The sequence below is a fragment of the Neolamprologus multifasciatus genome, chromosome 17 (assembly GCF_963576455.1).
Source record: "Neolamprologus multifasciatus chromosome 17, fNeoMul1.2, whole genome shotgun sequence".
Classification (NCBI taxonomy): Eukaryota; Metazoa; Chordata; class Actinopteri; order Cichliformes; family Cichlidae; genus Neolamprologus; species Neolamprologus multifasciatus.
The window spans coordinates 6,408,730-6,420,473 of NC_140455.1; the positions used below are offsets into that span (position 1 = coordinate 6,408,730).

The following is an 11,744-nucleotide window of genomic DNA, read 5'->3' on the forward strand; positions in this document are numbered from 1 at the left end:
CTGCAGTTAATGGAAATATCTCAGTGCCGTGTGCTGCTTCCTCCTTTTGTGTTCTCGCATTCCAGGCGAGTCGTCAGCACGGGAGCTTCTCAGCCGAGTCCAGTCGGAGCCTGCTGATCTGTCTGCTGTGGGTGCTAAAGAATGCTGATGAGCTAGTGTTACAGAAATGGTTCACAGACCTGTCAGTGTCCCAGCTCAACCGCCTTCTGGATCTCCTCTACCTCTGCGTCTCCTGCTTTGAATACAAGGTAACATCAACAATCACTGCCTAACAGTTTGAGCTATTTAAGCATTAATTACCCACCTGAGAGCGCACTGCATACTGGGAGAATCTACATTGTGGGTTACGTCCACCTCTTCTGTTTATTTTCTATATTAAAATTGGGGGCGCTCATAAGCCTGGATAATATTTCTGATTGAAACTTGGTGAAACTACAAAACTAAACTTTTGCATGTGCTCTAGTACTAACTTAACTAAAAATATTTTCACATTTACCATCTAACTTTACATTTCTTTTCAAAAGGTTCTATTTTAATTATCTTAATTATCTATTTCCTTCTGTGTGTTTCAAGCTCTTTATGCTATGCTGTGTGTTTGATGTTTTCTGTGCTGCGCTTGCATATTTGCCTTTCATGCTACTAACCCGCTTTGCTTGCTTGGTGCTTCGCTGCAAGTAACTTCCCTGCTGTGTGTGTTCTCTGTCCGTCCATTCACCCTCTACCTCATGGATACAAGGCCCATGTTGTGTTCACCATGCAGGGGAAGAAGGCGTTTGAACGCATGAACAGCCTAACCTTTAAGAAATCCAAAGATATGAAGGCCAAGCTGGAGGAAGCCATACTGGGCAGCATTGGGGCCAGACAGGAAATGGTGCGACGCAGCCGAGGGCAGCTAGGTGAGATTTAAACTTCAGGCACACTCACACAGTTGCAGGTAGGAAGAAATAAGAAATGCTGAGAAGCAGAATTTAAGGATTACACCAACACTTACAATAATCAGTGTATTCTGCTTTTTCTCCTGGACACAGGTGCATGCATACATACGTGTATTTAGCTGTACCTTTTGAAAGTACTGTAAATATAGCTACAGCCAGTTTGTCACGTTTTTTGTGTGCAGGGAGCCTCTTTCATCACAGTTTAAAAAAGACACGGTAAATAATGTTTCCCCATCATCTAGAGCGGAGTCCATCTGGCAGTGCTTTTGGCAGCCAGGAAAACCTTCGATGGAGAAAAGACATGACCCACTGGAGACAAAACAGCGAAAAGATGGACAAGTATGGTCTTTTGAACTGTTGAAGGGCATTTTTCTGATTACTGTTTCATGCACAAAAAAACACAACAGTTTTTTAATAATCTAAGGAGCTTGCAAAGAAAAGCGACTGGACTTCTTTAAGTTTCTTGAAGACATTCACCTCTCAGAAGTTTCTTCAGTTCTAAGACCAAATAGTGGCGAGTCCAAGGTATTTAAGCCCTAGTGGGAGTCTCCATAGTCTCCACTGCCTCGGTTGTAGGTATGCAATTGAAGAGTGAGACCACATCAAAGGACACAAGAAGTCCAGTCGCTTTTCTTTCCAAGCTTCTTAGATTACCATGACCTGAATGACTGAGGAACTACACATACGTGTTTTTAATGGCATTGTGGAACTTTATTCTCTTAGGAGCACATGCACGAGTCAGGTCTGTTTCCAATTGCATTTTAAATTTACACAAAATAGGCAAAAGTTGAACTAAAAAGCTGGTCCCATTTCTCAGTAATGCTGCAAATAAAGCACTCAAGAGAAAGACACTCTAACAAGGTAAAGGACTTAAAGTTCAAAATGAACCTCAGATAGTGGAAAACCATGAGATGGAAATGGTTTTTCTTTCATGTATGAAAAGAATCTCAAAGATTTCTCATCAGTCCAGATGTGAAGTTTGGCTTCATGGTCATATTCATTTTTTTGTGGCACCACTCCATTATTGCATCTTTATTTTGATTTAACAGTAAATTGTTTACTTATACCCTTTACAGGATGCCACTGCCAAGGTTTGGACAATGTACACAGTGGATTTTAAATGAAGCAATCAATATGTGATTGAAGTGCAGACTTTTAGCTTTAATTCGGGGTGTTAAACAACTTTGTTGTATGTAGTTTCACATTTTTAAAGACAAAAAAGGAATTGACTGACAAGGAGTTTTTCTTCACGAGGTCTGATCCCACATTTTGCAGTGACAAAAGATTCGAAACTGGTTCCAAGTGTTGGAAGCCAGAACAGAAGCACATGGAGAAGGAGAGAATGAGCTCCTGATCCAAAGCACATGTTGATGAGGCAGTGTTTTTACATTGCATATATATGCAATGGGGACTACATATAAAATAATTTCTAACTTTTGTTAAACCCTTTGAATGAAATCTGAAGGTCTGCACTTCAGTCAGGTTTTGATTTTTTATTTAAAATCCACTGTAGTGGTGTACAGATGCAGTTATGCAAAAAACAGTTATGATCCTAACTGTTAACTTAAGAATACATGCCCATTGCAAACACATTGTTATTTTGTGATGTACTTGTGTACTGTGTATGACTATGCTAACGTCGCCATGTTCAAGCAACAACTAAAAGTATCTCTATTACACGGGAGCTTAAAGCTTGAAGGTTTTGCATCTTTTTGCCAATATTTTTTGTCCGATGATGACAAAAAATATAGCATTATGTCTTTTTGTTTTACTGTTTTAACTTTAATTCCTGTTCTTTTATCATTTCTGCTCCAGCATTTGTCTTCTGTTAATTTCCTTTTGTTCTCTCATGTCACTGTGTGTTAATGTAGGAGTCACAGATCAGTCAGGTATTGTATGGTCCACATTTGCTGTGTGCTCCTTTAAATTCCTCCCTGCTTTAGTGCCTCTTTTAAGGTGTACTGCCATGCATGTGGGAAGTCCGACAGGTGAAGTGGATGCAGACTGAACTGATTAGCTTGTATTTGATTCTTAGCTTTCACCAAGTCATGAACAATTTTTCGAATTAACATAATTTTGAGTGAGATACTTTAACACTTTAGCAACTAATGCAATCAGTGATTTGTTCACATTCATTCCCTTTCCATTTTAACTTAAGTTCACACATGCACATCAGAGCACCAAGAGAGTCCCCCTAATCCTGGCCCTGACCCTCAAATCCCTTGTCCCATCAGTCCCTCTGTCCTGGTAACAACAAACTCTGCATTGGGGTTGGTAGTGGTTGCAGTGGGCCTGTTCTGCTTTTTAACCAGTGTGCTTGTTTTTCTGGGGTCCCGACTGATGTTGCTCCCTGGTTGATGTTGCCGGGGGGAAAAGTCAAATGTGGCAAAAGCTTTTTTCTTATCGGTCACCTATACAGTTCTGTATTGTTTCAGATGCTCAATCACAGTCATTTTAGAACATGTAGACTAACAAAATAAAAGTCACTGCGTTCTTCTTGTAGAGCAGGAATAATGGGTTGCTTTTTTCTAACTTTAAATGATGCCAGTCTTTTAATGCCTTTCATATTTCCTCTAAGAAAAGAGCAGATAGGTTTAGGCTAACTGTCTCTCAGTGTAGGGCTTTCTTGGATTTTGCCAGAAAAAAACCAAATAGCGTAAACATACTGTTTTGTGTTTTAGACACAGCTGGCTGAGCATCCACACCACACATAACATGTTTTTCCTCTAAATTTTCTTCATTGTTCATGATTCTGTGCAGTGGATTAATGTGGTGACTGGAAGCTCATGCAGCACTCAGTGGCACATCATCAACACCGCAATGTATGAGTTCAGTTTGTGACGGCGTCGTCTTGTGTCTTTGCAGGACGAGAGCAGAGCTGGAACATGAAGCTCTTATTGATGGTAATCTCGCAACAGAGGCCAATTTAATAATACTTGATACTCTGGAGATTATTGTACAGGTATGTAAGCGAAGAAGACGTATCCACACTAAATGGAAACAGGCATATATTCCCAGTCAGGCTGTGTTCAGAGGCCTATTGCAGCTGCTTATAAGTCCTTTTCCCTCCAGACGGCATCAGTGACGGAATCCAAGGAGAGTATCCTGGGTGGAGTGTTGAAGGTGCTGCTCCACAGCATGGCCTGCAACCAGAGCGCCCTCTACCTTCAGCATTGTTTTGCCACACAGAGGGCCCTGGTATCTAAGGTTAGACTACTGGGCTTTCTTTATGTGTGAAGCATGCTTATTTCATCATCCAGGCTTACATAGTAATAAATACTTCTCTCTCTGCCTGTGTAGTTTCCCGAACTACTCTTTGAGGAAGAAACAGAGCAGTGTGCTGATCTGTGTCTGCGACTGCTGAGGAGCTGCAGCAGCAGCATAAGCACGATCAGATCCCATGCCAGTGCTTCCCTCTACCTCCTCATGAGGCAAAACTTTGAGATTGGCAATGTAAGTACAGAGGTGTTGGGTTGAACAAGTTAGAGCTGTGGAATGTGGCTGTACTATTACAAATAACATATTTGTTAACTTTAATTCACCTGGTTTATCTGAATACCAAACTGTGCAGTTATAGCAAACTTTAGATCAGTTACTGATGTATGCATTATTGAAAGCAGACTTTGTGCTAATATCTTTTTAGAAATTATATGTATAGTGTTTCCTTCTCTCTTCATATGTCGGTAGAAAGCCAACAGCTTTGACAACATGTGTTTTTTCTTTTTGCTTGAACTTTTAGAACTTTGCAAGAGTAAAGATGCAGGTGACAATGTCTCTTTCCTCGCTGGTTGGAACATCTCAGAATTTCAATGAAGAGTTCCTCCGTCGCTCTCTAAAGACCATCCTTACCTATGCAGAGGAGGATCTGGAGCTGAGGGAGACCACGTTCCCAGATCAGGTACTGGGTTTGCTATTTAGTTGTTTTCCATCACTGCTCAAAAAGGGAAAATATCCAGATTGCTGCTGATGTGATTCTGTGGACCTTTTACTTTGCAAACATGTCATCATCCCGGAGAAGGAGCTTCTTTATCCTGAGCCGTATTTTCTTGCTTTCAGGTTCAGGACCTTGTTTTTAATCTGCACATGATCCTGTCTGACACAGTGAAGATGAAGGAACACCAGGAAGATCCTGAGATGTTGATAGATCTCATGTACAGGTGCAAAACCCATGTGCAATGGAGCGATTTCTTTTGATTACTTATAAGAGCATTTATTCATTGTAGTTGGTTAGTTAGTCAATATCTGGTAGTGGGTGTGATTTCCTGTGTGGTCTGTGTGTGCATTTGCATTTTTGTCCACTTAAAGGATTGCGAAAGGTTACCAGACATCTCCAGACCTGCGGCTGACGTGGCTCCAGAACATGGCTGGAAAGCACTCTGAGAGAAACAACCATGCTGAGGCTGCTCAGTGTCTGGTGCACAGTGCTGCCTTAGTGGCAGAATACCTAAGCATGCTGGAGGACCGCAAATATCTTCCTGTAGGCTGTGTCACCTTCCAGGTAGGAGCATTCCTGTGGGATTGTTTGTGCATGTCTCTCCTCTACAGAAACACATTTTTTACAATGACTGTGCATGCACCCTAACCTTCATTTGTTTTTAATATGTGTGGTTATGTGTTCTAGAATATTTCTTCAAATGTGCTGGAGGAATCTGCAGTCTCTGATGATGTAGTGTCACCAGACGAGGAGGGAATCTGTTCAGGGAAATATTTCACTGAGATCGGTCTCGTGGGTCTCCTAGAGCAGGCTGCTGCCTCTTTTTCCATGGTGAGAGATGGAAACATGAACCGATGCTTATTTCTTTGTTTTGTGTTTTTTACCTGCTATTATTTAAAATAATTGTTCATCCTTCCAGGCCGGCATGTATGAGGCTGTGAATGAGGTTTATAAGGTACTGATCCCGATTCACGAAGCCAACAGGGACGCAAAGAAGCTAGCCACCATACATGGTAAACTACAGGAAGCCTTTGGCAAAATTGTTCATCAGGTAAACACACACACACACAAAGTAGACTACTTCTTCAAATCACAACTCCCAGCAGTTTGTGGTGCCAAGCTGACACTGAATTTATGCAATTAAATTCTAAGATTAATTCAGTGTGACCCAGATTTATTGTTTTTATTGTCTAACTTCTGCCTTGAGAAGATTAAATTTGGGATACACAAGGTTACTTCTGTTTTCTTTTTTCTTATGTAAATCCACCAAAGCTGTTTTTAGAAATAAATTCCAGACAGTGTCAGGAGAATCGGGTCAGGAAATTGTCTGGAGCAGTCCATGTCAGATACATTATCGCTGCTGGAAATACTCCATTTGTTTTTGGGGGTTTTTATGTGGCACAATGCCTGGGTAGAGGGTGCAGGAGGCATGGCTTAAAGGAATTCTCCAGAAAGTCATGGGCTCTCTTCAAACATAGTTTTAATTGGACATTCATAGACTTTGTTCTATGGAGCTAGCAGGGCAAAAATCGTTTCATATTTATAATGCATGCTTTGCGTTGTCACATGCGGCTCATCCAAAAAATTGCTTGAGTGAACACAATTTAAGACGTGTGCGGTTGAATTAGAGTTAAGTAATTACGGTATAGTATCAAGATCAGCACTTACAATGAAAAGGAGAATTTTTTTTGTCACTGTCATATGAATATATGCACAAGTACACTTTTCTCACACAGATTAACTGTCATGTTAAACAGCCAGTGTAGATGGTATCAAGGCCAATTAACAAAAAAGGATGTTAGGAGCAAAGCTTCTTATGTGCAGGACTTTCAAAATGTACATACATCAGTCTCGATATGAGTCACTACACAGAAAAACAATGGATTCCAGTTAATGTTGCGTACACACCAGCTGTCACAGACACAGCTTTGCATGATCTTATCAGTTGGCAGTTAAATCCTAGTATATTTATTTATGCCTGATACCCACCATGCTTTACTTTTCTGTGAAGTATGAACTTAAGCATGCATGACATTTTGGATTCCAGCTGTGTTTTTTTTCTTTGTATTTTTTGTTAAAGGCCAGTTGTGTGGATTGTGTGACACAGACGGGTTACAGTCATCTGGTGTGCAGAGCAACTGCTCTTGCAAAGCAGACTTTTTCATAGTGACAAAAACATTCATGTGTAAAGAAAGCATCCCTGTTTTTCTGTTTGTTTGTTTTTTAAAGAATATTTCTGTCACACGCTCTGTTCTCCAGCTCGACAACTTAGTAACCTGGATTCGTTTCAAAGCGTTCATTCTCCTTATTGTAACATCCTTTGTATGTGTGTGTGTGCGTGTGCGCGTGTCGGAGGGCGTATGCGTCTTGTCGTTCACATGTCCTGTATTCTCTTTGTTACGCAGAGTACTGGCTGGGAGGTAGGTGACTAAACAGCTCCTGCTTGGCCCTGCTCATGTGGTTTATCTTTTTGTATTTTCTTTTTATTTACTCTCATCTTTTTATTTGCTAGCTGTTGGCATTCTTCTTCTTTGTTACATACATCCAAATCCATTAACATCTGCAGACAACATCAACTGTCTGCCCCTTTACCCACTGGGGACGCTCGCTGTCTAAGCAACAACACCCTTCACCGTTTTCCTCTCTCCTCACTCTTCTTACACTGCAAGAGGAGCTTGTGTTTGTGTCTTTTTTTTTTTTATTCTTTACATGTGACAGTGTTGACAGGCTGTGCATGGGAGCCACGGTGTGTGACACTAATGACAAAAGTCTCAGCGAATGCATCACCTGCACAATCCACCGTTTTACCCCCTCCATTCCTCATCTTCTATGTGTCTGCTGGGTGTGTCGGTGGGCACACACGCGCATCAGCTGTCACACTTCATCTCATCTTCAACCACAGGGCTCGATTTCAGTGCACTGTTTTGACATGAAAGGTGTCTGTTAGCCATCCCGCTGTAGCCGTGGGGTCATTCTTGCCACACACAATTAAATGAGCCTTTTAACACGCAAGGTGCTGCAGACTTTGGGTCGAGGCTGGAACCAAATTCTCCAAAGGCAGTTTGTTTTCTAAGAGGGTTCAACTCACAGTAATCTCAGGATTACTTGATTTATCCCTTTTGATTTTGATTGGTTGTTATTCTTGCCCTTTCTTTTAATAGTTTAAACTAAATCGACCCCTGACTTTTGTTTCATGCATTCTGTCCCTTTGTTAACAGTATTAACCTCTGAGTTCTCATGGTCTGTTGCATGAATTGGACAGAGCACAGGAAGCGCACTGAGCGTGCATGGTGTGTTTCCGAGGGTTGTGGATTATTTGTTTTTTCCCCCTCACTTTTGTTTTTTTAAATTCTTCGCTGTCTGCCTTTGCATGATCTGGATCCTCCACAATGAGTTTCTGTTCGTTCTCACAATCAGTGGAGATATTTTTACTGTTGTGTGTTAGTTTGTGTTGTTTTTAAAATTCTCTGGAGGAACCCAATCCTGATTAAAATTTGTTCTGTTTTTTTTTCCTTTTTGATTTCCCTGGTTGCCGACCCTTCCTTCCTTCTTTACTTAATTGTGTCTTGTGGTAAGTTTCTTAGTTTACAGGGTTTCCTTAATTACTGTTTAAAAACATTTTCAAATCAGTGGTTTAACTAGCAATACATGACTTGTATCTTTTCCGATATTCCCTTAAGTTACCCTGATGCTTTATCTAAACATCTTGTGCATCAAGTTGTGTAGCATTTGCCTCAGATTTTCACATCATTTTCCTTTTTCCTGCCATACACGCACTTACACACTGGGCACTCACGGTGTACCTGCTGATTGATTGTGGGGCTTCCCTTTGGATGTTTCTTTCCAAGTAGAGGTCTAAGCAAAAAAAAAAAATTGGAGTTGATGGATGTTTTTCCTGTCAACAACAAAAGATGTAACGGGGTGGTTGAGGTTGAAGTAGTTTTTGCCTTGTTTTGTTTCACAAACTTTTTCCCCTCCCGCTCCGTCTTTCTTTCTTTTTTTTGTTATCTGTCTGTTTGTGACTTTAAGGCTTCTATTTAGAAAACTTTGGTGCTGCTTTGATCTGTGAGCTTGAGCTGTTTTTATTCTTAACATGGGCAAAAATTGCACACATGAAGAACACAAGCACTTACAAGCTGGGTGCAAAGGAGATGTCGAGTTCATGTTGACAACAATAGATACATTTCAGACACTGCGGGGTATTTCTTGGCTTAGATTGGGATTTTTCACAAAAGCACATTTGTGCTTGCATAATAAAGGCAATTCATCTGCATTCCTCGTATTTGTTATAATTATATAGACTTTCTAGTGATTTCTGACCATTTTATAAACCCAAATGTCTACTGTGTTTACTTACAGTGGACCTTGTGTGTTTCTTTATTTTTGGCTTATATACTGTTATAATAGCTATAACAGCTGCAGCACAGAAGCCCCACCCACATACTTTTCAAACCTTCTGATTACAAGAATGCAGTCAGTCAGAAGAAAGTTTGCTTAAAAAGAGAGGGCTTGAAAGGAAAAGAGCTAAACCTGGCACTTTTTTCTTGCTGATGTTTGACCTAGTTAGCTTGGTACTTGAGCCTGACTAATCTATTAGCAGGCCAGTATCATCGCCTGATATTAGCTATTTGACAGTCTGTATTTGTATTTTAAATAACTGCTTGGTGAAAAAGAAAAATGTAAAGGAGAGATGGAAGAAACACTCTTCTATTTGTTATTGCATAGTTTGTCCACCAGAGGGCACTGTGCAACTTCCCAGAGTCGGGTAGAGAGCAAACAAGTAAATAAGCAACTACATATAACAAATTGTGTAGTTATTTTTCTTTCAGTCGATATATCAGAAGGTCAGACGTTTAAATGACAAAATATCAATATTTGTTTCGGCTTTAAAAATGCTTGCTACCTGCCTGAGTTCTGTCAGGTCCTTAACTGCGGTGGAAAAGCTGCTGAACAACCTTTTTTTAAAATACAAAAAACAAAAAACAGGTTGTTAAAATCACATACTTTCTGTCTGAACCTTCAGTACACTCACATACAGCTTGTTGCAACTTTTAGAACAGAACCAACAGATTTAATCACATACTGCATGAAACTTCTAATAGTTCTTGTTATATATGTAGCTATATAGCTACATATATATCAAATTGTAGGCATACCATTCCTTTCAGTGAACTATAACCTTTTTCTGTCATCTTTGCCTCTGTGAAGAGAGCTGTAAAATCTAATAAAGTAAAAATACACAAATGCTTACTGTTCCACAGTATATCACACTATGCTGTAGCAGGGTGATGGTGTTCTGCCTCGTTTTTAACCCATTTATCAATGTTTCCCTCTGCTTGTTCAGGATGGAAAGAGAATGTTTGGTACTTACTTCAGAGTTGGATTTTATGGTACGAAGTTTGGCGACTTGGATGAGCAAGAGTTTGTGTACAAAGAGCCTGCCATCACAAAGCTGGCTGAAATCTCTCACAGGCTAGAGGTAAACTATGCTGTGCTCGCGTTCTCTCTCTATGAGTCTAATCGTTTTCTGTGAAAGAGTAAAATGTTCTGTTCTTCGTCTTTTCTGGTAGGGTTTCTATGGGGAGCGATTTGGAGAGGACCAGGTAGAAGTCATTAAGGACTCCAACCCTGTGGACAAGTGCAAGCTGGACCCAAATAAGGTTTAGTGTTGATAAATGAGATGAACATATGTTAAATGGATGGAAATGGTCTTAGTTAAAAAAAAAAACCAACCCAAAAACATTTCTTACTGTAGGCATTCATCCAGATCACATACGTGGAGCCGTACTTTGACACTTACGAAATGAAAGACCGCATCACATACTTTGACAAGAACTACAACTTGAGACGTTTCGTCTACTGCACTCCTTTCACCCTGGATGGGCGAGCACACGGGGACCTGCACGAACAGTTCAAACGCAAGACCATCCTCACCACCTCCCACGCCTTCCCGTACATCAAGACACGGATCAACATCATCCACAAAGAGGAAGTAGGTCTACAGTCTGCCTGCTCTTCACAGGCAAATTCCACAAATGTTCAGCCTTTTCATGCAACCACTCTGTCACTCTTCCAGATTATATCCACACCGATAGAAGTGGCAATAGAGGACATGCAGAAAAAGACTCAGGAGTTGGCATTTGCCACCCACCAGGACCCTGCCGATGCCAAGATGCTGCAGATGGTCCTTCAGGGATCAGTAGGCACAACTGTAAACCAGGTAAGGTTTTGAATTTTTAGCATGCAACAACTGTTAGTTACAGCACTACTGATTCATAAAACTGAAAGCTGATGTTTATGAGATTGTTCTGTTTTTCCAAGGGTCCTTTGGAGGTAGCTCAGGTGTTCCTGTCGGAGATCCCCAGTGACCCAAAATTGTACAGACACCACAATAAGCTTCGGCTCTGCTTTAAAGACTTCACCAAAAGGTATGGATTGTCCTTCCTCTAGGCAGGAGTTGAAACCTTCTCCTCTCACCCTGTACAAGCTGTAAAAATGATACAATACCACTGATGGTTGGTGTGTTGCTATATAACCAGACTATAGCACCCAAGTGCTATAAGTTTTCACTTCACTCACCAAATTTGTTTTGACTTTCAGTCGATCATTATATTTGAAACAGAGAACACGTGCTGTGTATTTACATAACAGTATCGCACTATATTTCCCTGTCTAAGGTGTGAGGATGCCCTACGCAAAAACAAGAGCCTGATTGGTCCAGACCAGAAGGAGTACCAGAGGGAGCTGGAGAGGAATTATCACCGGCTGAAGGAGGCACTGCAGCCTCTCATCAACAGGAAGATCCCCCAGCTTTATAAGCCTGTACTGCAGGTCAACTCGCACAGGTAGGACCAAGCTGGCTTTCTCTCCGTGTG

General features: G+C 40.9%; 1 protein-coding gene across 19 annotated transcripts in view; it reads left to right on the plus strand.

Annotated features, from left to right (window-relative positions):
• The window catches only part of dock7 (dedicator of cytokinesis 7), a 47,183-nt gene that overhangs the window by 32,972 nt on the left and 2,467 nt on the right, over positions 1–11,744 (plus strand). For 5 of the 19 annotated variants that reach the window (XM_085137586.1, XM_085137579.1, XM_085137592.1 and 2 more), the window contains 19 exons: positions 66–248; positions 737–896; positions 1,178–1,274; positions 2,807–2,824; positions 3,801–3,897; positions 4,008–4,142; positions 4,236–4,388; positions 4,675–4,833; positions 4,992–5,092; positions 5,241–5,433; positions 5,557–5,700; positions 5,789–5,920; positions 7,275–7,289; positions 10,223–10,348; positions 10,440–10,529; positions 10,625–10,861; positions 10,946–11,089; positions 11,191–11,297; positions 11,547–11,714. In XM_085137586.1, coding sequence (XP_084993712.1) covers positions 66–248; positions 737–896; positions 1,178–1,274; positions 2,807–2,824; positions 3,801–3,897; positions 4,008–4,142; positions 4,236–4,388; positions 4,675–4,833; positions 4,992–5,092; positions 5,241–5,433; positions 5,557–5,700; positions 5,789–5,920; positions 7,275–7,289; positions 10,223–10,348; positions 10,440–10,529; positions 10,625–10,861; positions 10,946–11,089; positions 11,191–11,297; positions 11,547–11,714 — 2,459 coding nt within the window. Of the gene's footprint in view, positions 1–65; positions 249–736; positions 897–1,177; positions 1,275–2,806; positions 2,825–3,800; positions 3,898–4,007; positions 4,143–4,235; positions 4,389–4,674; positions 4,834–4,991; positions 5,093–5,240; positions 5,434–5,556; positions 5,701–5,788; positions 5,921–7,274; positions 7,290–10,213; positions 10,349–10,439; positions 10,530–10,624; positions 10,862–10,945; positions 11,090–11,190; positions 11,298–11,546; positions 11,715–11,744 lie in introns of all 19 variants that reach the window. The other 14 variants (XM_085137585.1, XM_085137588.1, XM_085137594.1 and 11 more) reach the window with 7 other exon arrangements.